This window comes from Melozone crissalis, unplaced genomic scaffold (genome assembly GCF_028551555.1).
Source record: "Melozone crissalis strain CALT ecotype California unplaced genomic scaffold, PUWL_Pcris_2 ptg000045l_1, whole genome shotgun sequence".
NCBI classification, from domain to species: domain Eukaryota; kingdom Metazoa; phylum Chordata; class Aves; order Passeriformes; family Passerellidae; genus Melozone; species Melozone crissalis.
This window is the reverse complement of record NW_026535823.1, coordinates 21,472,033-21,497,918: the sequence shown is the minus strand read 5'-3', so window position 1 is coordinate 21,497,918 and position 25,886 is coordinate 21,472,033. Positions and strand designations below refer to the sequence as shown.

General features: G+C 40.3%; 2 protein-coding genes across 6 annotated transcripts in view; both read right to left on the bottom strand.

Annotated features, from left to right (window-relative positions):
• Positions 1–13,187, bottom strand: part of ZZZ3 (zinc finger ZZ-type containing 3) — a 55,535-nt gene extending 42,348 nt beyond the window's left edge. For 2 of the 4 annotated variants that reach the window (XM_054286247.1, XM_054286250.1), the window contains exon 1: positions 12,645–12,726. The gene's annotated coding sequence lies outside the window, so the exon portion shown is untranslated. Of the gene's footprint in view, positions 1–6,856; positions 6,893–12,644; positions 12,727–13,096 lie in introns of those variants that run through there. The other 2 variants (XM_054286248.1, XM_054286249.1) reach the window with 2 other exon arrangements.
• Positions 13,188–23,559: 10,372 nt separating this feature from the next.
• USP33 (ubiquitin specific peptidase 33) overlaps positions 23,560–25,886 on the bottom strand; it is a 35,608-nt gene continuing 33,281 nt past the window's right edge. For both annotated transcript variants that reach the window (XM_054285750.1, XM_054285751.1), the window contains exon 24: positions 23,560–24,758. In XM_054285750.1, the coding sequence (XP_054141725.1) occupies positions 24,601–24,758 (158 nt within the window). In that variant the 3' untranslated portion in view covers positions 23,560–24,600. The remainder of the gene's footprint in view (positions 24,759–25,886) is intronic.

The following is a 25,886-nucleotide window of genomic DNA, read 5'->3' as shown; positions in this document are numbered from 1 at the left end:
TTGACTTTCCTGTTTTGTCTCAAGACAATAGGATTCATGACTATGGTAGTATTTAATGGACTTTATACTTCATCACTTATTAATTCAATAATTCAGGGCAAACTCTGACTACATTTTAGTAGAATAGCAATTAGAACATTTAACCTTTTATATAAAAATACATGTCTGGTTATGGTATCTAAAATTCCTGATAGTATCTATTTCCATAAATAAAAGAGAGACACTCATTTTACCATTCCTTGCAATTATCCTGTAACATCAGGTGAAAGGACTGAAGAAACATTAAAAGGCTATTCAAGTTCCAGGTTCAGCCACTAGAGAATTTCTTGAAGCACAAGAAAAAAGGAAAAAAAAAAAGAGATACCTTCAGCACATTTTATCACAGATTCAGGAAGCAGGAAGAAGCTGCCAGAAGGTGGGTCAGAGAGTGTGAATTATGCAGTTTCCATACCTATCCTGAGCAAACACGAGCAGACTGCCAGAGTTCAGACACTTCCCTAAATGGCCAACCCATCACTGCAGTAAAAAACCTGCACTTGCAGTTAAATTCTTCTTTATGGCTTTGTCTCTGAGCTGCACACCAGGATTGCTCACACACTGTATCAAATGACAACACATTTAGAAAGTTCTCATTTGCAGGAATTAGATAAAGCTTAGACTAAACGGTTACATTATTTACTATGGCTTAGATACTCACTTACACAAATACAATATAAAACTGACTTCTGTCCTACTTGATCCCTCCAAAACATTCAGCTACAGAGACAGGATTACTCCAAATGTTTATGTCTTACAAGACCAAAACCAGTATGATCAGCAGCTTTCTGAATATGCCATAGATACACTTTGGAATCTTTAAGGTACGAGTTTGAAATTAATCAATAAAAGTAGTTACAAAGTTAGAAATCATAATGGTTTGCTTTTGCACATTTACATTTTTAGAGTAAAGATATCAGACAGAAGGTTTTATAGATGGTTCTTTTTAATAATACATAACTTAGAGTTTGCCAGTGATGTCCTAAAAAAGCCTAACTGGCTCTTTCTAAGGCACAGTTTTTACAAAGCAGTCTAAGGAAATTAACAGCATTATAGCAAAACAAGCACTGTGCTTACTCCTTACTTAGTACCTCTGAAGAGCTGACATGAAATATTAAGTAAGGATGAGTTTGACAAATGTAGTTTATATACCATCCATAAAACTGCTTAACCTTTTAAAAAATAGAATAGAAAAAAAACCCCAACCCCAATTGCCAGTTATCTTCGAGAACATCTAAAATTTCTGTAAAAAATACAAAATTATTCAGCTGTGAACAACTGTATTACTCAGAGCACAATGCTGTAGCCATAAAAGAAGAAAAATAAATACAGTAAGAATATATCTCCTAGGCAGCCTTTGCTGTATCTTGAACACACAAAGCCCTCATAACTCAGTGATATATTATCTCTCCTAGGTCAATAAGCAATTAAACACATTCCTTCCTTGATAACAGTAGGGAAAAAACCCTACATAAAACTCTCATGCCTTTAGCAATTAAGTTTCACAGTATCTGAGGACATACCTTTGCTGTAAGATCCCAGAATTAATGGTTACTTTATCTGGTTTATCTCCTTGGTGTTCTGCATAAAGAAGCTATCCCAAATTTTGATTATTCTTATTGCCCTTTTCTGTATTAAGTCTAGCAGACAGATCAGTGTGGGATAATCATATTCAAAGCATGGCCTATGTATGTCATAGATTTTTACCACAGAATAGTTAATATTTTATGTCATGACCCCCTTCTATTAATACTCAACTCTATTTACTTTATTTGACAGTGAAAACTGAATTGATGTCTTTACAGAAATGTCTATCAGAAGACTTTCCTGAGAACTAATAGCTGATTTCAAGTCAGAGTTGGGCTTTTTGCATAAAGTTCTTTTATTGTTATGCATTACTTCACATTCCTAACAATGAATTTCTATTTTAATACCCATTTGCTCAGTTTTTTTCAGATTCTTCTGACTCAAGACAGTGGTGAAATAAAGAGTCATCAGATTCGTATCACCACAAGACTAGAGAAAGGGTTTTCTTCTGCAATCACTGCAATAATATTATTGAAATATCACTATCAGTATTTATAAAAATTGAAATTACCATCTTCTAAACATCTGCCTATTTTGACTTAAAATGCCACTCTTAAATTACATGCCAGCTAAGGTGGGCACTGCTTCCTTTCTGAGTTCTGCATGCATAGTGTGGATTACCCTTGCTCAATTGAGGAAAGTATTAAAACTTTTTTTTAATTGCTTTAAGTGATAAGAAAGGAGCAACTCTGCAATGTATGTGTATTTAAAAAGCCACTATGGAAATAAAAATGCAAATCCATGTGTGAGACACCAGAATCATAATTAAAAATACGTTGGTGAGTCCAGGGGCCTATGTCAAAGGTTACCCATCCATCAACAATGAAGGTCACAAAGACAGCAAACAGCTTTTCTACAGACTGAACCCTCTTTCAGCAGCTGGTCTGACTTCCAAAGCCTTTCACTGTCACTCCAAGAGGGTAACTCCTAAGGATCTTGTCATTTTGCAGCTGAACTACTGCAATGGTCATTTCTCTGGCCCTGCTCGATCACATCTATCGAGATACTTCCCAAAAGAGCATTTCCTTCTTATATATTTTTTTTGTCCAAGACACCACTTTCCCTCCACCTTCCTATCACAGCAATCAAAACCACACCCATCAACATTCCCACTCCTTTACCACCAGGGTAGATTCACAGGCTGGTGGCAAGACTTCAATCATTCTCTCTTTAATTTTGTAACAAGACTTCCCAGTGAGGTTTCATTTACCATTAAGTGATTTAATCTACAAAAAGAAGCAATCCCACTCCCCTGTAACTCAGGCACATAATTCCTATTTTTCCCATGCATTTGCTTTTGTGTTCAATCCAATCTCACAGTGAGTTGATTTGGAAACCACAAGTCCCTACAAAAGAGCCATTTTTGTTCTAGTTTAGCTTCCTAGACAGGCTCCCTGTAATGGTGAAATAAGCACAGGTGCCAGTGGAAAACAGGGCTTTGCATTTGGTGACAGACAGTCCTTGGATCAGGTTTGCTGTAATGTGAAGCCCTTCTCTCAGGCTCTCCCTTATGCTTTGTAAGCCTAAGCAGCACGGGTGCTCGTCTTATCTTGGAATTCTAAACTTCCATGCTGAGGATAGAAGTGTTTTCTAAATGATGCACAGGACTAATTCCAGCAGGTTATTGTTTCCATCTATATATAGTTATATATCCAGCTATAACCTGTATTATTCTGGAATTGTGAATGCTGGGGAAACATTCTTCATGTCTGTTTCCACACAGCAGAGGTCACAGCATCGTGTTTTACTCTATTTTCATTCTGTTAACTGTTCACTTTAATACAAATCTGTTAAAACTCTATTGAAAACTTAACTGAAATCCAGCTGATGCAAGTCTTCACTAACAGAATCTCAGGCACAAAAGAGAGGCATCTGCAGGGAAAAAAAACCCTGCAAACTTTCTGTATTCTTATTTGTTACTGATTCAAACCACTGGACTCTTTTTAACATTTCATCATGAAAAGTATGGTCAGTGAAGGTCAAAAAAGCAATAGTTGTCCACACTTCAACAGAAGCTAATTTCTAAGTATTAGAAAAGCAAACTTTCCTTTCAAGGCAGTTGCAGGAGTGAACCAAGCAGGGAAGCCATGCTACAACCCACACAAAGGAAGGGCACATTTAAAGGAAGAGAAGCAAACACAACTTAAACTGGAGCTCATGCCACGTCTGCAAATCAGGCCTGCTGACAGAACAGACAGGATGAGAAGAAATGTCCACATGATTATTTGGTACAAGTCATGTAACAAAGCTGCAGTGACACATGAATCCAAACTGAAAATGGTACCAAGAATATCACACAGAGCTTCTCCAGAGGTCTCCCGTTTCTCACAATCTCCTGACTTTTTGGGATGGTTTCTTCAAAGGAATTTCTTTGCCCAGGTAAATACAGACATACAACAATCTAAGAAGTTTTTTAAAAGGGTAGCTGATTAACTGCAACTAATTCAATTATGAAATACACCCTAAAAGCAGAACACAAGGTCTGATCACCAGAGTTACCTCTCAAGTGGAAAATCAATGAGACATGAGTCACACTGGATAAAATGACAGTAACTGGCCTGCTTTTACCTCCAGAACCCAAGAGAGGCAAAAAATTCTCTCTATATATTCAGAATACTGATGAAAGAAAAAAATAACCTTTCAAGTAAAAGGTGAATTTCCAATTAAACTGCTTCTGGGATGGAATCAACCAGAGATGTTTTCAGATCATGAGAGATGTAACTGAAATTCATCAATATTAAGAAGAAATTTGTTACCTGTATTGTTGGTGAAGGTTTCTGGTTGGTTTTTTTGAGTTGCAGTTAGAACAACAACAGAAGACTTCCTATCAAGATCTTAACAGCAGCAAATCTGTTCCTGTACACTTGCATAACCTGAATGGTCCTGACAGCAAACTGTACTCCAAAAAGCAACCCATTTATGAGAATAGAGGATTCTCAAGGATTTGCAACATTCACTTTGGTTCAACAATTCAGATCTCCAAAATACATCCAAAATACAGTCAAGAAATCTGAAAAAGACAGACTTCACTTTGAGATGGGGGAGGTGTGGGCAGCTTTATTTGCACTACGACATCATACAAGGAGTGAGTGTTTCTCATTGTCCTTTTCAGCACTGGCTGTCAGACAGCAGATATATGAAGAACCTTTTTCATCTGAAGTATTTTAGGAATCCTCTTAACAAAGGATCACTGAATTCCCATGATCCAGAAAAACTCTCACCTGACCTCACTTAGGAGAAATTATGTAACTACACTTTATTCTGTTAGAAACCACTTCCTCACAGGTGCAATTTAAAACTATCCACACACATAAAAAGTAATTGCACTGTAGCAGCCTCTACAATAATACTGTGAATAAAGATTTTTTTTCAGTCTGCTTTTTTTAGAAGGCACTGAATATAGCAGAATTTCCAGAAAACTGATGCAATAAACATCACAATTCCACTGAAAATAAAACACTAGTTAAAAATAAAAAACCCCATAAGCTATAGTGGCTTCTCATTTTGCCTCTTTTCCCAAAATTTAATAAATAAATAAACAAAACCAGAAATGTTGACAAGTGAGGATTGAGAAGACCTGAGAACATCTAGTTTGCTTTCTTTTTCCTGAAGTCTAGCTTTTAAGGAAACCCCCAAAGAACAGTGCTGGCAGAACAGCAAGGCACAGAAATATTGTCAAATCTTTTCAAGTGACAATTAGATTAGCTACTAACAAAACCAATACAATCATGTATCCCTAACCAGTACAACTTGCTGCTAGTTGTACTCTGACTTTCAGAGACATGTACACAGAAAGCACAAGTTAATGAAAATAAGGTAATGGCTGGAAAACATGCACTAATACAGTCTAATTTCAAAATTACTAATAAGATAGAATTTTTGAAGTTGCCAATTTTTTTTTTTTTACATTAGAAATAGGAAAATAACCCGAAGCAAAGAAACCGTGGCATCTGCTGAAATGTTAACAGCTTTCTACTCCAAATCTTTAGTCAGTCACCACCCATACACCACTGCAGTCAAGTCTGCAGGAACTGCTGCTCCCAACTCCAGGTTAAAGCAGCCTTTTCCAGCTGTTCTGTCTGACAATTGCACCTCAGTTCCAGCTCCTCAGGTGCATCTGCCTAAGACTTAAGCCTTTGTGCCCTTACTACATGAGACACCATGATCCCTTTATAATAGGCTACAAAAAAGCCTCTGTACTGCAGTGATACATAGAAGGAAAAATCCCTGGAAGACATAAAATACTTGAGAAAGGGAACAAATTCCTTTTCTGACATCAGTCTTAATGTGCTGAACAGTGTTTGCATTCTTCCCTTATTGATTTCCAGGTTCATATAAGCAAATACTCCAGCAGGATCTAAACCCAGTGCCCTGCCAGCAACACTTTGTTTCTTGATGGTTTAGTCACAATTTGCCATCAAGTATAACAAAGACAATGCTGACAGCCTGTGCAGTGAAAGTACACATAAACTTTAATCTGTATAAATGGTGAGATGGGAAAATGTACTAAAAGTCTAATTACAATTAGGCTATAATAGATTGAAAGCATAATTTTATCTAAACCTTCTACACTCTTTTGAAATGGCTGAGAATGTGACATTTGTTTCCCTTCAACCCTTTCCCTAATTCCAGAGCTCAGACATATGTGACACAAAGACTATCCTTCACTTGCCCTTAACCCTGAGGCAGCTTTGTCAAATTTCAAAAATCAGAAATGCTTGAACAAGGTTACATGGGATGCAGACAGTTGATTTTGAACAGAAAAAATGGAAAATAAGGCATTAAACTGAATTTAGTTCAAAAAGTTCTATCAAATTGTTCAGTACTTTAAAAAGCTTTAACTCATTGGTAACAAGGTTATCTCTTCCAGTTTAATCAAATATTTTAAAATCACCCAAAAGAGTCCCAAAGAAGAAATTTTGTCTAAAACTAGGATATATAGTAGACAAGGCACATTTCTGTTCAAGTTTATTTATACTGCTATTACACAGCAATGTGCATAAAAGACTGAAATCTATTCCTAATACATGGAACACAAACTGATTTTAAATAACAATATATTTATATAACAAACCCTTCAGGAACCTCAAGACTTGATCAGTGGTGATGAACCCCCAACATCCACGTCTCAGATATTCACTGTAATCTCGATTTTACAGAGAGGTGAAGCTGCATGGTGGGCTCTATTTCAGAGCCTGGAATGCACCTGACTCCCTGGCTCATTAGAATTTACCTTCTGAGCTTTGCTTCTCCTCAATGAAGTCTTCTGAAAGACTTTGACTCTAGCTCAGTTTCTTTCTTTTGGATCACTAAAACCACCTAAAGGCAAGCCAAAGATATTAAATCTACAATGAAAGCTCTATTAAAGTTACCTTCAATATTACATTACAGACAGCTTTAATAAATATTTTATAAAAACTCTTTAATGAATATATTTGATAGAGGGTTTTTTATTAAATCTTGCACCTGTTACATCACTAATTTTTTTCTCCACCATGTTGTTTTGTTATTTTATTCTTTTAAATCATGGCCAACAATATTACAAAAATCTAAAAATGAATAGAGATCTCATGCTAAAAAGTCATCTCCTATGCCAAGGACAGAAAACTACACTTCAATTACCTCTAAAAGGAGGTTATTTAACCTTTTCTAGAGCACTTTCAGCAATAGGTATCCCATTACTTCCCTCAGATATATAACCCTGTGATTATCTGTCCTGGATAGATAATCTTTCCTGAAGCTGGAAAGTTTTCCCTGACATCAAAATCTCTTTTAATGCTCCTCAGGACTATTATTTCTTCTCCCACCTAGAGAGAACAGTTTATTACATTATTCTGTGCTGCAAACTTTGTTACCACATTTGAAGCCTATTATTATGTCTCTCCATCTCTGCTAAAGACTAAACAAGTCCAATTCTTTCAGTCCTTTCTCAAAGGTCATTATTGCAACTCTTCTATAAATACTCTCAGCTGGTCCAAATCTGTTGGAAGCAGAGCACCAAGAGCAGAGACACTGCATTATCTGAGGCCTTACACTGAGGCTGCAGAGCAACTTCCCTCTCACATGCAACAATCCTGTTATAAATCCCACTGGGATCCTGGTTCATAAATCCCACTGGGATCCTGGTTTTCACAGAATTGTCACAACTCCACTGTGTTCATTTTGTGATACAGCTGCTTATTTACAGAACTGTTGCCCAGCCAAGTGTTTCTTAAATTTACTATTTCTAGCCAAAGGTACTGGTTTGTGTTTCTCTTTACTGAACTGCATCCCATACAGTTCAGGTCATTGATCCAGTTTTCCAAGACTATTTCACACCAATGCTTACATTCACTCCCAGATTTGTCCTCCCCAGGCAATTAGTAAATCTGCTTTGTTCTATCACCCAGGCCACAAAACAAAAAAATAACCAGGAGTAAATTCACAAAATACAACTGCAAAAGACACACCCATGCCTTCAATCTGCAATGTTCTTAAAACATTTATTTAATAAGCAATTAAGCAGCATGGCAGAACTCCTCTGACAGTATCTATCTTTGGTGTTTCAGATTCCTTGGCTGTGGAGATAACATTCCTAACTTCAACACCACTGCACAGGCAGAGCATGTTTCAAACACAAACATACACAGGAGGCTCTGTCACTCTCCTCCCTCTTTAATTCACTTCTGTGTGGCACAGTAACCCAGTTGCATAGCTTCTCCAATCTGCAATTTGGGCTCCCTGTTTTTCCTGCCTAAGCTAGAGATTCTTCAGTTCACACAAAAAACCCCTGCACTACTAGCTCTGAAAAATTCAGCTCTCATGGACATATATATATGCTAATAAAACTAAAATATCAACAAAAAGCAGGATGTTACCATTTTTGTACCAAGAGGTAGACTCTCAGGAACACTCCCTTCCTCTCTGACTTTCAAATTTTCTAACTGAAGTGTTTTAAACAAAATCAGAATCATCCTTCTTAGGCAAAAAAAATCAGCTACTTCTCATGACAAGAGAATATTCCCACTTCTCTGCTCCTAACATACAAAGATGAGCTTTTACACTTCTTACTGATACTTTGCCAGGACATATACACCCCCCAAAAAACCTAATATTTGTGTTTAAATACTGTATTTAAACCTGAACTACTAGCAACATCTTTAAAATCTTGGACAATCAAATTGTCTATCTTGCCCACATTCACATTCCTTTGTCCTGTGATGAGGTTCAAAAGACCAGAAAAACTGGAGAGCAGTAAACAGCAATCCAAACCACTGCTACAAGGAGAATCAACTCTTTTCTGAAGCAACAAGAGACAAAGCAGTGAGCTGTATGCAAAGCAAAAATACTGAAATTCAGCATCAGGTAAAACTTTACCATGGGGTGAGGGATGGAGCTGCTGAAACAAGCAACACAAGGAGGAGCTCTGCCATCAGAGGGAAGGATCCCAGGGTGCTTCCAAGGGCAGGGATTGGACTCACTGAGCTTTATGTGTGTCTGTGTTTCACTGAATTCATTATAAGCATCAAAACACTGAGGTAACTCTAAAGAACAGTTATTGTAAGTTAAGCTACTAAGCTTTTGGACAGAAGATACAATCAATTGCCTGCATAAGGGAAAGCAATTAAATGCAAACTGTTAACTAATACTCAAATTTTGAACACAAGCCATATAAATCAACCTACAAACCCTAAGTATTTTGATTACAAAGCTGCACTCCATAAGGGGATATTTTTAAAAGTCTTTTTGTTTGGAACACAAGTGTCCAATAAGAACACACCATTCAATGTTCAGCTCTGCACTTCTGAAGTCTCTTTTAGAGCTACTCAAACAGAAGGAAGGTTTTCAGAAAACTGCAACTACCATGGTTCTTTTACAACCACAGCAGTTTTTCAACCACAACCCATGTTTACAGTGTTCTTAAAACTGGAACAATATACCCTTAAGTGTTAGAGTAAAACTTACCAGGAGCAAATTCTTATCAGCAGCAGCATGACTTACAGCAAAGAACACTTAATTTGGAAACTTAAAAAAAAAAGCCTTACTACATGTGAGAAAGTTTCTCAGTTTCTGCAACTTCACTCACGCCTACAGAATCGACAGAATTTTTCTTCTTCAAGGTTTTTAAGGACAAGGTCTACAAATATCTGTCTGGAATAATAAAATTTGTTTTAATCCAACCTGAGAGAAAGGGAACAATAGGTCCTACAGTACTGCATTTCTAGAACTGTGAGTGCAATCTCTATATATGGATGCAAGTGCCAAATACTTGATGAATAAATTCTCTCTTGCAAATTTGGTTCCTTATGACCAGAGAGACCTAAATCATCAGTTCCCACACAATGCAAAGACTTTGGGAAAACCAAAACAAAGCAAACCTCAATAGATTAGTCCTAGACATCTTAAAGAGGGGTTGGGAAACGTGAAAGATAATTTAAAAGAAGAAAAAAAAACCAAAACAAAACAAGAAAAAAAGCACAACTGGAAGCAGGGCAGACTGCAAAGACTTCTGTTCCAGCTTCCCCAGTACTTTTAGAAATGTTAAGAAACACATTTCTTATCTCCCTTATGGTAAAAGTGCAGAGTATAAGTCTTTCCACTTTGTATCGACCACACAACTATTATTGATCAGAAGTCAACCTAAGTACCTAAAATGATCTGGAAGAACCAGTCACAGAAAAATGGACCAAAAAACCCAAACAACCAACCAAAAAAACCCCACAATAACTTTAATCTCCTGGAAATGCTGGGAGTATAAAGCCTTCATTCTGTAGGAGACTAAGGACAGCATATCTCACTATGTAATCTCACCACACAAGTATGTTAGAAACACTGATAAACATCAGAGCAGTCACATGCTGCTCAGCTGTAGAACAAAAGCCCTTATTAGGACACATTCCCAAATTCTGTGAAATAAAGATCTCATTATTTTTGCACATTAAATCCATAATAACATCAAGGCAAAGAATCCCATTTGCTATTTCTCTTTTTCCAGAAATGTTAAAAGTGATGAGACAAGACACATGATTGAGCTCCATCACTAAATACCTCAATAATGAAGCTATTTAATACAGCCTCTCACTTAGCAATGATACACTTGGAGTATGCAAGGCAAAGGAACAATCATTTCACTTAGCAGTGGTACAACTGAGAATTGCAACAACTACCTATGACAGACTAAACACCAGAAACAGAAATGATCAGCAGTATTTCAATGTAAGGTCATTCACTGCTGCTCCTTACTGACACACACGGCTGCACTGCATAACACTCCTCACAAAAAGCCTTTAAATTCGAGCCTGTACATTCAAAGCATAGAATTTTTCTGTGGAATAAACCTGACAGTGCTGGAAAAAGCCTGAAACCAAAGTTGCTTAGGTTCTTAATGACTTGATAGAAGTCACATGTCAAGCTGACTTAACTGCTAAGCCCTTCTAAGGTAATGGGAAGTTTCCTCACTTGAGTGACAATTTTCAGATGACAGGGCTTTTTTTGAACATTTTTCCCACATACTCTTTAGAGAGATGCATTTTTCTCTGCTGCTGTTTAACACATACCATGATTTTTCCACTTCTGATTAAGCAAGTATTACTACTATTAATGCAAAAGACAGTACAGTAAGATTAAAAGATGCTTGAAAACAAACTACAACAGCACCTTGTCAACTTCTTTTCTCAGAAGTTACACTTGCTTATGTAAAGAATCAAATTTTCCTAAGCCCAAACCTACCAGTGCCTGGTAATGATCAATCCTTGGAGCAGCTAGCACGGGAAGCTAGTATCCAACCACAAGTTAGAAATACACCCAAAAAGCATGTTCTTAAGAGGTTGCACAAGTCAGTATTTAATGTAAATACAGGGTACACGTAGAGCTTCACTTAAAAGCCTCAGTAAACAATCACTATGTAGTGATTAGTACAGTATAATGACAATATCAATGGAAACATGCAAATATATGTACAACCATGGAAGAACTACTAGTTTTTTTAATAACTGGAAACAAATTCACAAAATAAAATTTGAAGCATCAAAGCCTCAAAAACATATCCTTTAAAAAAATTTAGCCTGCGTTATGTGTTAGCCTAGAACCAGATTAGCAAAATACTCCAAGACTACAAAACCTGCCAACGTTATTGGATAAAAACAAGGATAGAATACAAAACACCATAAGGAAGAAGAAGAACCATATGTTCTCCCTTAAAAGAGATCAGGATTAGGAGACAAAGGGAATAATGCTGAGCTGGGACACTTGGATACGACTGGAATAATTTTTCTAAACACAAGGAAAACAGAACTGCATGTTACAAGTTTGTGCTGTAACGGGACATAAATCAAAGCCTCCATCTAGAGCAGACTCGGGATGTTCAAGAGCTCTCTTTCAGAGCTCTGCGTCCTCAACCATGAGCGCCCGTGTCCCTGCGGGGCAGGAACCGCTTGGGCTGCCCGGGAGAACCCGGCCGGGAGCGAGGGCACAGCCGGGGCAGGGACGCGGGGCAGGGACGCAGAGCAGGGGCTGGGGGGCGCAGCCGGGGCAGGGGCTGCAGGGCACGGCTGCGGGGCAGGGGCGCAGGGCAGGCCGAGCCGGCGGGACACCGCCGGGGGCCCGGGGCCGCGGGGTGGCCGAGGAAGGGCCCGGGAGCCCCGGCTGTGAACAGGGGCTGCGGGGGCACAGCCCCGGCAGTCAGGATCGGGCACGGCCGGGGCAGCGCGGGGAGCTCGGGGACAGCCCCTGCGGGGGTGGCACGGCGGGGGAGACCCGAGGGGCTCTGTGGGACCCGCGGCTGGCGGACCTCGGGGACGGAGCAGCGCGGGGGAAGCGGCGGGACGGGAGAGAGCCCGAGGCGGGGGAGGGAAGGGGGGCGGCCGCGGAGCAGGCACGGGGTGATGTGAGGTGAGGCGGGGCAGGGCCGGGGCGGGGGGAGGAGGCGGCGGCGCGGAGCCAGTGGGGCTCCCCGGGGCGCGCGCCCCGCCCGCTCCCGAGCGCCCGTTCCGCGGCGGGAGGGGCGGCGGGTCCCGGTCCCGCCCCCGGCCCGGTACCATTACCCAGCGCGCCCAGCGCCGCCGCCATCCCGCACCCGGCCCGCTCCCGCGGGAGCCGCGCGACCTCGCGAGACTTCCCGCCTGCCTTCCTTCCCCGCCCGCCCCTGCCCCCGCCTCCGCCTCCCGCCCCGCGCGCACCGTGCCCGCGCGCGGCTCAGACACAACATGGCGGCCGCGCCGCCGCGCACGTGCCCCGGGGCCGCCGCGCCGGGCGCGCGCACACGTAAAGCCGAGGGGGAGGCGGGGCCACCGCGCACGCGCAGGAGGCGCCACCGCGGGCCAGCTGATTCGAACGGGGCGCGCGAGCCGCCACCTCCTCCCCGCACGCGCTGGTCACGTGGGGACTTCCCCCGCTCGCTCCCTCCTCCTCCTTCCCCCTCCCCGCGCGGGTTCCGAACTCGCCGCCGCCCGGGCCCCCCCCCGCCCCTTCCCCCGGGGCCGGACCGGGCCCTCACCTGGCGCCCGCTCCTCGGCGCGGCCGGGCCGCGCAGCCCCGCTCGCTCCCTCCGTGCCGCCCGCACCAGGCGGCGGCTCCGCACAGCGCCTGCTCCCCTCAGCGCGGCGGCGGCTCCTTCCGCTTCCTTCCCCTCCCCCCCGCGCTGCGGCGGGACCCGCTCCCTGCAGCTCCCCCTGCCGGCGGAGCGCGGCGGCGGCGCGGGCCGGGAGCGCGGCGCGGCCGGGCAGGTGTCAGTCTGTCTGTCTGTCTGTCTGTCTGTCTGTCTGTCTGTGTGCCGGGGCGCCTCGAGGGACGGGGACAGCTCCGCCCGCGCGGGCGGCGGCAGCGGGACGGCGGGCGGCTCCGGGCGCCCCGGCACTGCCGCCGGCAGCGCGGGAACGCTCCAGGGCTGCCGGGACGCGGAGCGCGGCTCGGGGGCAGCTCTGGCTCGCTGGAGGTGATCCTTCTCCCAGTGCCAGCTTCGTGCCCCCAAAGCGGGGCTGCTCGGTTCGCAGCTCCGGAATAATTTCCACCACGGTGTCCCGACTGAGCTCAAGCTGTGCCGCAAGAACAGGCTCCGTGGGGTACTCCAGCCCTCTGGATTATGACTAAATATTAATCGAGTGCTGCTTGGTTCTCAGCCCACCGGTGTGCGATCACCAAGAGTTACTACTGCCTACCGCCCACAGCCTGCTCTAATACATCATTTACCTGTACTCCTACAGAGACAACAAAACTACTGTCTGTCTCTGACTATTCTTGAACTTCTCATTGCTTTTTTCCTGAAACACCACAGTTAAAATGCATTTGGAAGAGTTTTGTGTAGACAAGAAACACAGATACTCACGTTTTCTGTTAAATGCTAATGAAATTCAAAAACTTTTCTCTTAATAATAACATTTCTAGATTATTGGAAAATCCTTAGGTAAAAGAGTTGTCTGTAACAGAGTTAAGTATTGAGGAATATTTTCAATTGCTTTTAAAGGTAGCTAGTGACTGTATTCAAGTGATAGATACTTTTGTAAAAAAAGCACATTTAATAAAATCCCAATTATCCAAATTGCAAGTCTAGTCATACAGACATTCCTTCTGCAAAGTCTGCAGAAAAACCTCAGCAGCTTTTTCCACCCTCCCAAGCAGTTCTCACTTTTCCCTACATCTTGCTGACTTGGAAGTCTTCTGTGATCAAATTCAAACCAACAGAAATCCCACGAGAGAGAGAGAGAGAGAGAGAGGGAATTTTCCCTCGATTCTGTGCTGCTCTCTCGCAGCCCTGCTGTGCGTGTGCCCGACAGGAGCGGTGCTCTCATTACTGCAGGAGCACCTGTGTGCACTAAAGCGCTCTGCCTCGCAATCCATTTAGAAATATGCTCACTTAGCTGAACAGCTGCAATGGCTGAGGATATTATTGCATTGCAGACAAGCCTTAGTGCTTCCACAGGAGCACTGAGGCTTCTGCTCAGCTGCTTCTCAGCAAAATCGATGGGGTGTTTTGATGGTGGGGTTTTTTTCAGATTCCCGTGGCCCTGCAAAGACGCAGTTGAGCAGCAGACCTGACGGACTCCAGGGGCTGCTGACACGCGAGGCAGCACTTCCCCATCCCTGCCCCACAGTCTTTCCTACTGCCCACCCTGCTGCTCACCTACACACACGCTAAACCAGCTGGAATTCCTAGACCACCAAGAATCTGTTCCTGTTTCTGGTGTGTTCGTTTTCATCTAGAAATTAAACTGCACACCACAGGGGTGACAAGAGCCAGCATGAGAGACGGGGGAGGGAATGCTGCCAGTAAAGGCAAGGAACCAGGCAATCCTCCTTTGGCACCAGTAGCTTTCTGGCAATAGGATTAAACCAGTCCGACTATAACCACACCCGGTTTTGCCTTCTACAAACTACACCAGGATTTGCCTTCAATTCACACTTAAATATTGGGTTCTGCCATCTTGCCTAAGAAACAGGGATGCCTAGGGATGGAAGGTTAACAAAGACCTGCTAACCTGCTAATGGTGGATGTTTGAGGTCATGGCTCCTGCTAATGAAAGGGATACTCCTCAGGCTCTTGCCCCACCTCTGCACCCTCCCTGCTTTTCCCTGGATTTAATCCAGCCATTGTGTACCTACTGTGTAGTTTGGCTCTGTTAACCTTCCAGAGGAAAATTAACAATATGCAAAGAAGAGAAAGCAGCCCATGTGTAGAAATGCCTGAGATCTGGTTCACTAACACCTCCACCCAAAAGAATTTACATTAAAACCTGGAGAAACCTGCTTTGTTTGAAGCTGCCTGAGGCTCTACATCTTCTGGGATGTCCTCACAGTTCAAAATCTTTTTCACCCACTCGTGCTACCCTGCAGCCCCTTCCCTTCAGTATCCTATAGCAGCTCTGAAATAATTCCTAAGTGTAAAGGAACATACTCCTGCCTAGCAGCACCACACGGCTTTCTCCAACACATTTTCACTCCCAGTTGGTGTCCCTTGTTCCTCATATACTCTACCCAAACTATGTCACCTCTCCAGTTCTTGTGGCTGCAGCTTCCTCTGTGCTACAGCATCTATCTTGTACCAGTAACTGGTACTGCATTTATTATGGACAGCCTTACATATTACTCATTTATAAGGCAATAACAAATTCTCAGGCTTCATCGATGTTGGTAGTGGGAAAAAAAAACCCCAAACCACAAAACCCAAACCAGAACAAAACCACCCCCTATTCTGATCAGGGGATAATGGTGTTAATGACAACTTTTCATCAAGTTACAATGGGACAAGCTATAAATTAGTAGATCAGACCCCTCCCAAAGAAGCATTTTCTACAAGAGCAGAAGCTTTATATCCCTCCGTGTTTGTGGGATGCCTCAGCTCACGTTTGTGCATGGAGAGTTGCCAACATTACAAGTTCCAGCTTTGTTGAAGCTGTGACACAGCTCCTGCTTTCAGCAGCAACATCACTGTTCCCACCCATCTCAATCCCTGAAATTGCTTAATTGCTTCTCCTATTATTAGAGCAAATAATATGTGATTTTTTTTTTCCTGACAAGATTAATGAAACCCACTCGTTGGAACTCAGTACAATGGAGAAGCTGAGCCTAAGGACATCTAGGTTAGTTCTGACAGCTGCTCTGCTCTTTCCCCCGTGCCCTCCAAAGAGCATTAACAAGCTATTACTGGTTCCTGCCCCAGCTCTGCTTCATCGGGGTTTATGTCCTTGGCTACAGCTCTGCCTCTACGCTGGCTCTTCAAGAGGGCACACAGGACAAGGGAGATTATGGCTCAATTCAGCTCCAGAGGCTTATTTCATCTCACTTGGACAGTGAGAATTTTCCTAAAACCAGATTAGGTTCTGTTGGGTCAGCTTCCATGGCCCAAACCTAATAAAGCATCCTGGACTGGATGAGAGCTGGCTCAGCACAACACTTGGATACCTCTGCATTAATTACTTCATCACCTCAATAATTTTGTCTGTAGGTACTTTAGGGGTGGCACTTTGGAGAAAGAGAAGAAAAAGTACTTGCATTCTTGTAGATAGTTACAGAAGATAAAGTTATTGAAGGATAGTTTTTGTTGAGACAAAAGGAAACAAAAAAAATTAACAGAGTTTAAACAATTTTCTGCTTGAATACATGACATCCTTACACAATCATGTAATATTGTTATAGGTCCTCTGTTTTGCTCAGTTCTGCCTGCTCTATTCCCTGGAGACCTCCACATTCTGATTTTTTTTTCCCCGTTAAAGCTGCCATATATAAAGAATAAATATGAGAAAGGCTAGATTGCCCTCAGTGAAATGTTCCCACTGGTTTTACACGAAGCAAAATCCTTTAGAGAAACAATTCTGGTTTGTGTCTAACCTTTAAGAACTATTCTGCCTGAAGACATACTCTACTGATGCATTGAAGTGTGGAATGCCTGGGTTTTATGCCTTTTTTGGGGGGGGGGGGGGTAGGAACAAGGTAGGGGGAAATAAAATTTCAGCCCTTCATTAAAGAGAAGTATCTCCAGTCACTGATAAAGGGTAAGTACATTAGACAATTCACGAGTCTTGCAACCCACACAGATTATTGCAGATTTTACTTTAGTTACTGAAATTAGTCATATTCCATGTTGAAAAAGGAAGTTACCAATCACAGAAGTTAATTGAATTTTGGAAGTTATTATTCACATTTTCTGTCTGTATATTTAAAGTAGAGCCAATCTAATTCAAATTGGTCTAAGAAGCTGCAGTGAAGTAATCTGATACTTGTTTTTAATAATTGAATTCATTAGACTATATTGAGTACTATGCATAAATACCCCTCACATATGAGGTATTCCCATTTAAATGGCTTTTTCTAATTTCAGTAGAAATGTCAGGTTGATATGAAATGACAGCAAGATTGTAGTGCATTATTAAAAAAACATTCTAGATTGCAACCCAATAAACATAAAAGCTGCACACCAAAAGGAAGATCTTTGTTTTTCAGAATGTATTATTCTTCTTAGTTTTTACTACTCAAGAGTGGGTTTTTGTATTTCAAAACAGAAATATTGCTACCTTTTTCAACCAACTGTATCTTTTCTAATTTGCTTCACTGCAGTTTCTTCGAGCATGTTATTATTGTAGTGTCTGAAATGTGACTTGGGCTTCAAGAAAACAACAATCCAGAGAGTTCCGTGTTCTGGGACATTTTACCTGTGTGAATCAGGGAAGTTTTGACTAAACAGGATGAGAGGGTGAGCTGGACCTGCACAGGCACAGTGGTTTTGCCTGAAGCCCACATCACCTCCATTTACCTCCCTGGAGCATCCCCATCAACACAGACTCGGAGTGAGTTTTGTCAGGGAGTTTTAGTCCTTACAGATGTTATCAACTCCTGTCCAAACAATCCCTTTTATCTTTCCTGTCTCCTTCAGAAACATCCCTTTGTTACATGTTTGGGAGCACTCTCAGGTAATAGTGGCTCTGCATTAATGTTTTGAATTATGCATAACCTACATGAAGGTGCATCAGGTCACAGAAGATGCCTGTTACTATTTTCACTACCTTAATATTCCTTCAGGTCTTACAACACAATAAAGTGCTCTGTTGTTAGTCTAAACAGTATGTAGAGTGTTCAATGTCAGAAAAACAAATTAGCAGTTTTCAAGTAAGATAGAGGTGTCTAAATAAAATAAAAAAATAAATAAATAAACCTGGCACACTTCTGCCTAGCCTTTAGGCCCATTTCCTCCAAACAGAAAAGCTTTTCAGTGACAAGCTTGTGAATTGGGCCCTCTCATACAGCATGTGAAAGATTTAAATAATATTTCAAACAAATTGCCATCACATAGGAGTGAACACCAGCACCACTGACAGTTTAAGAGATTCCTGTTCAGGGCTCAAATCCAGAATGACAGCAGACCCTTTTCAGATTTAACTTAAAAGCAGAGCAGAAGCACAGAGACTGCCTCTATCACCTGAGCCTTTTCCAACACCTACAGAAAGAGCTTAGGAAGACCAGTCTCTGCCAAGGTAAGGTCACAGATGAAGCTCAGATTGCTACTGATAAGTTCAAAAGACAGATTATCTCCACTACCCTGCTTGGTTGGACAGCAAATTAATTATACTACAAGGAAATGAGGTAAAAGAGAGCATATTTCCCTTACTAAAAATTCATTCAGAAGACAGGGCACTCAGAGTTCATAGCTAATACATGTTTTATTTCTTGCCTCTACAGTTAAATTGTAAACCTTGGTAGTACATGAAACACTAAATTGAAAATACTAAGTGAATTAGTAGCTGCCAGTTCATTAGCACTTTGGCATGCATGAGTGCATTTCTTTTGTTATAAATGAAAATCTCAGAGAAACCTTACTTCTGGTGCTAAAGAGACACAGTGTGCAGTGGTGGAAACAAACATGAATTCACAGTGTGAGCAAGTGCTGCAATGTTCATTTGGGTTTGGCATTTTAACAGACACCCAGGGGAGGTGGGGAAAAAAAACCCCAGTGTATCCCCATGGTAACCAGGACATCTTTTTTTATAATGTTTAGCATGTTTAATGTTAAACACACCAGACAGAAAAAAATTAGTCACCTAGAAAAATACTAATTTCTGAGCAAAACTATTCATGAACAATAAACATGAAAAGCTCTTGGCTGTATCCTGTGAGATATGAAACAAAAATTGTTATTTTTCATTTCTGGCAGCTGACAATTTATCCTAAGCTTTTTTCCTACACCTATGAATCAAATGCCTCCTCTCTTCTGCCCTCTTTGTTCTTCTCAAAAAAGTACTTTTAGATTTACTTTCTCATGTGCTAAGTTATTCCAAAACCAGATCTTACGAAATTTTTTTATGTATAATAAATTGTTTGTGATCTCCAACTGAGGAAGGAGGAACATATCTGGAAATGAAATCTTCTCAACTTGATTTGTGTTATGAAAATATTTTGTGGATGATGACTCCTTTACTTTTGTACCTCCCATGCTCCCAATGACTAGGAAGAAATGTGCTCTAAGATTCACTACCATTGCATAAACGCATCTCAAAACTGCATAACAAACCAGTGTATTCCTAGTATGCCAGCTTTACCTTTACTGATGGTTCATTTTATACTTGTATATAAATCAGCCAGTCAAGTGCCAGCTGTATTTTTACATGTCCATTCAACAATCAGAACTTGAAGTTTTAGCTAATCAACTCAATCTTGAACAAGTCAGAACAGAGAATGAATTTACTTGCTTATTCATCTGATCAACATCCTATTTCAGAGATCAAGTTCTTACTGCATTTTTTAAAGCCCACACATACACCCATGTGCAACCTATGTGGGAAACTTGCCATCGAGTGACTTTGCATGTTGTACCTCTATCAGTCCAGGTGCAGAAAACCTACTGGACACTTCAGTGATGTGTTTCTCTCAAATGGACTTTCTTTTTCTAGCTGCATGTCTGAGCTGACACACAGAAAAGAGAAAAGTTCTGAGATAGAATAAATAATTCCAACTTTCTGCAAAAACCATGACTCTGCCATTGTAAGCAAATGTGTACCATGAGATGTATAAGCACATTTTATCTTGCTGTGGCAGTGTTCACTGGTTTCTATGGAGAAGCAGACTTGTCACCTTGTTGAATGGCTTAAAGCTAGCCTGAAGCTTACCCTAAGACAAGACATATGCTTTAAACAGAGATATATATGTAATATTTATATACTAGAACATATTCAAGAAAACAAGTTACAGCTTTCATTGTTAGTGAGAATAGCACTTCTAAAATTTTACTGAACAAGGCTATTTTCTAATCTCCTAAGATTCTGAAGGCTAATATAAACCAAGTTTGTTTGTAACTGGATTAATTTCTGTGAATTAACACTAAAAGTGGTTTGGCTTTCTCTGTGACACTTCAGAAACCCAGAAGTCTCATTTTGCTTCCTGCTATTAACTGTCAGCTCTGGATGGCTTAAGTATAGAGGGAAGCCAGAAAAGCCATCTGTTAGGAAGAATGAGAAAGCCTAGTTGTTTTACTCATTTCCTGGGCAAAATGAAGACTGAAAGGTTTTCAGTGAGAAAACTGCTTAGACTGCACTAAGCCAGATGTATATAGGGAATTCAAAAGGAATAAACTACATAGAATTTTCTTAGTTCAGTATAAAACAGTTGTATGGCAAATATGAAGAAAGCACTTGGTCCCTTTTAAGCACATAACATCTAAGTTTTTCAATAAAATTTACAAATCCCAGGCTTGCTTTTCCAAATGAACTTATATTATGAGTAATGGGGTACTAAAAGAAAAAAAAAAGTCAAATGTTAGCAGTATCATCAAAAATAAATGCCTTCTGCTTTAGGAAAAGTAGGATGTATAGTGCTGGAAAAACCCAGTCACTATGTAAGTTCTGAATCTGAGAAGAATTCTTAAATAATGCATTAGCATAGCATATCAAATTACATTAGATTTCATAAGAAAAATTCAGGACTATTAAACTGTGGGCATATTGAACTTTTGCTTCACAAATGAAAACCTCTTCAACCACATTATAATACAGCCAAACACTTTTTCCAACACTTTATGCTTTTTTATCTTCTCTTGAAACAAGCCATTACTGATGGGAGGGCTGACATCCACTACAGCAGTGAACTGAGTGTAAACCAAACAACCTTTATCAAATGTAGCTACTCGAGGTCACTATTCCAGCATAAACCCCAAAAGAATGATTGTAGTGACTCTAGTTCAATTAAGATACTGGAGAAGTAGATGTTGTGCATTTTTATATACATATTTATATACACATACATACACCTAACTTTTATATATGTATGTAAAATATAATTATATTAACAGACCTAAATATATGTGTATCCCTATACACAGGACCAACCTGGATGATCCCTGCAGAAACACCTTTCTGGACTCCTCAGTTTAATCATTCAGCAGCCAGACTACTTAGCTCTCACCTTTGAAACACATTACAAAACTGCCTTACTTTACTACTGAGTAATTCAGCTCTTCTGCTATTCTTTTTCCCTCCAATTACACTGTTCAGCTACATTACACAGTATCTGAGGCAGTCTCCTCAATGTTAGGTTTTCAGATGAACAATTAGTTATATTGATTGCAAAAAACCTTCAGAAATTTAGAGAAATCAAGCTTTGAGCTGCTAAGTCCCTGACAGCCACCACAGTTTTCCCCAGAAGAGAGGATTCAAGTTACCAGTCTGAACTGCAGGCTTCTAACAGCTCATATCTAGATTTCCAGGCCTACAACAAGGAGTCCACTGGATTTTTCCCTTCTTGAAGTGACAGTTTCTCTGGCACACAAACACATTGCTGTGTTTCCTCAACTTGAAACAAATGAACAAAGAATCCAAATAGTCTGGTGAAAGGCTTATGGAAAAAAAAATAATTTCCACAGGCCCTTCCTGAGATGCATTCTTTCTTTGCTACGAATCATGACAGCTTTTCCCAGGAAAGGCCTCTCCTTTACCTACTCTGAATTATTGCCTTCCGTGCAGCATACACAGACCATCCATCTGGAGTTCTCCCACACTGCCTTCCTTGAAAAGACTACTTCCATTTCTGTTACATAATACCCCTTGTAGAGCTCTCAAAGGGCTGAAAGCAAGACAGTCATCCCTTTGGAACAGTCTTAAAACACATCTATTTATCTCTGCAAACAGAGGGGTTTGGGTTTTTTTTAAGTATGACAGAGTTCCAGTGGGGAGATGCCTTCTTCCATTGTAAAGGCATTTCACAAACTTGCTGCTGTAAAGAGTCTCCTTACTAATCAAGAGATTATGTTTGACTATGGTCAGACACCCAGAAGCAAAGACCAACTAGAAGACTCCCAGATTCCTGAAATCAGCTTCCTAAACCCAGCACACGTCCCCACTGCTCAAGTCAAGGCAAATATCTTTGCTTATCTCAGAAAAAAACTGTTCAGTATTAACCAGCAATTATTTACACATTGGAAGTTTTGCATTTTCAGCATTCTTTTAAGGGAGAAAACGACTTTTTCAACACTGAGTCTTGTTGCTTTTCCCTTAAATAATCTCAACTTGTATTTATCATCATGTAACATTCAAAACTGGGAACAGTACAGATGAGATCTCAAACCAAGCACAGCACCAAGTAGAGCAGAATAATTACCTCCTGTGCCTCACATCTGATGCTTTTGTTACTATTACCCAGAACAGGTTTTGTTTTGGTATCACTGGGTCTTAAGTCTTAGTCTGATCTGCTGTAATGTTCAGAACACTCAGCACAGAACTGCTTCATTCCCTGACAAGCTGATGCCCCTAACACTCAATCCATTTTTCCCTTACAAATTTTACAAGGCCAGTCTGTTCTACCATCCACTATTAATGAAAACACTGAATAAATTTGTAAACTTGATCACTCTACTGTGCTTTAACCAGAGAAATAGTTCCCGAGTTTGCAATTTAGAACGTTGTGTAGGTAAAATTCTTCTATTCATTGGTCTTTATCTTTAGTATGTTAAAGAACCTTAAATCAAAGAATTTAGCAAAAAAAAAAAAAAAAAGGAAAAAAAAGACTTGAAATCAGACAGTCAGACAGTAGCTCACAGGCCAACATCAGCAAGTTATTAATGTCTGTCCATAAGCAAGTTAACTTTACCTTAATCAGTAACACAAGTCAGCAGTAAGTACTTGATGCTTTACAGGGCTAATGTGATATTAGCTTCAAGTTGCTTTATCTACTAACATCAAATCACATTTACAAATACTTACTGTTAGAGGATATTCTCTCTAGGGCTGTTATAGATGGCTTTTGAACTAGAATAGCATGAAGTCCTACAAACCAGTATGTTTTTAAACTACATATAAAATTATTCAGAGCAAGGTTATGTCAGCATTTTCTTGCTTTGGAACTAGAACTGTCAACATCATTGTCTAAACTTAAAATGGTCAAAAAATAATTGTATGGGTGTGAGAGCAGTACCACAGCATTACTTCAAAGGATTTTGTATTTATATAATAAATGAAAAACATCTAGAAAAGCTCCCCCCACCTATTCCACAGTTAATTTTGGTTTTTTTATTGATCCAGTCTTGAATAATGCTGCTTATTTGGTAACAATATCAGGCAAAAACATGAGCAAGTGTCATTCTGCATTCCAATATGAATCATTCAATAAAGTTTTGCAATATATACATTTTATCCAGCTTCTGACATTAAAGGTCATCATGCCAATGAAAATTCTTAACAATACAATAAAGTCCTTCAAATATAAATGCTTACGAATGTAATTCAAGAGACCAGACAATTTAATTTTTTGAAATTTATATCACTCATATCCATAATAATTTTACATTTCACACTTCATGCTCTCAAATGTTACCCTAGAGAAGACTAAATCTTTTTGCCACATATACTATTAAAGACACTAGCCAGGTTTATAGAGTTACAGAAGACTATAAGAAGATGTAAAATTTAGTAGTAATAAGTTATGACATTTGCTGACTAAACCATTATTCAGTCTACCCTAATGTTTGAGCCACTCAAATACAATAAGTATTTGGATGTTATATACTATCCATTTCATATACTTACAGTGCAAAGTAAAAGACAATTTTTTCCTGAGCATTTAGGAAATGAAAATCCTTTTTCTTTATGTTTGATTTCAGTCCATTTAAAATATACTCCTCACATACCTAGGCTTGTCAAGACTGTACAATTAAGACAGGCAAAAGTTTGTAGATATCAGAAGCCCAATCAGGAATCAGAAGGGTTACTGAACATCTCTAAAATTTGTCCCTGTTTTTCAAGTCTAAGGATATAGTAGGATTTTGAGTCTTAGCAAAAAATTCAGAAATTACATTTTTCCCATGGACCAAACATTCCAAAATGTACAAACCACATGCCTTCCAAAACAGAGAAACAGTCGCTATTTAAACAAATTGCAATACATATTTCAACTTACTATTCTGTAGTTAATGTAATGCCCAGTGAGCTGTGCCTCCAACAGACATAAGAGAATAAAACTTTTAGGAATGTGTTTTGGGCATTTTGTAAGGAAGCTGGATTCCTTACAAGTTCATCTTTTCCTCAATAGCTACAGACCATGAGTTTCTAATTCAATCTTCTCTTCTGTTTGCAATATATCAGGTTCTACCGGAGGAACAGGTGGTCTGAGTATAATCTCTGGACCTCCACCATATATTGACTGAAGAAAATTCCAAGTTTCTTCTGATATTTGTCCAGAATCTGCACCTGAAAAATTTTTAAAACTTAATTACTATTTAAATCTTTAATGATTTAAGTCCAGAACAGACAAAAAAAGGAAAAAAATCCAGATTAAATTTTAAACTGTAAGCATTCAGATCCAAATTTAACACTACAACATTTAGTTTTGCTTTATCTTGCACCAGCTGCCAAACCAAATTACCTATTTTGTGTTAGTTTCATACTTCTTGATTCTTACAACTATCTGCTCTAAATTATGCAGTAATTGCAGAAAACATACGAAAATTCTATTATAAATATCTTATCTAATATCTACCAATCAAGCTCACAGGTAGTAAATCTTGGGACTCAGGAAACAATGACTCTTATTGTTATAATGACATCAATCACATCAATTACACAGTAAAGTTCAAGGACTCGATTCTTGCTTCATCACAGAAATTAATATTGACAGTAAAGAATAAAAGTATGAGGAGCACAGTGAAATTCCCAGAGACAAAGGACTATTATTAGGACAATAAGAGCTCCAGCAATGCTCCTGTAGCACTGATGGGTCAGCCTGATTTCATTCACTGATTAAAGTCTTTGCTTATGATTCCATGCTCTGGCTAGAGGTCTGTCTCCTGTCTCAAGCCAGCATCCAACAAGCATTTCTGACTGTCCACAACTTTTTCCAGTGGCAAAGACAAGATGCATCAACACATCTCCCCTCTAGGTTTCAATACAAGGATCTGTCTGATACTGAATGATTTCCTCACATTAACCCACAGAGAGATCACATTTCTGCTCTACCAGAATACGCCTTCTCTTCTTTTAGCAAATCAAAACCCTACTTGACAGCAAGTTTCCCCTGACAGCCTTATTAGACATTATTAATTTGTCTTGTTAAGCCTTGTTTCAGCACCCTCATACTTTAAAAAAAGGAAGTCAGCCCTACAAACTTCTCCTCCTACCTCCTGTACTTCTCTGTCCTCATCACCAGCTGCAGTGGTGCTTTGTATGTTTAGAGTTTCTAAAGGGGAAGGGTACAAAGAGCTGCATGTTTGTTTAGCTACAAACTCAGCTGTGCAAAGCTTCCTCTGGAAGTCACCATGCAGATCCCATGCCAGTACTGATGATGTTATGCCTCACTTCTACTCTTTTACATTCAGGCTC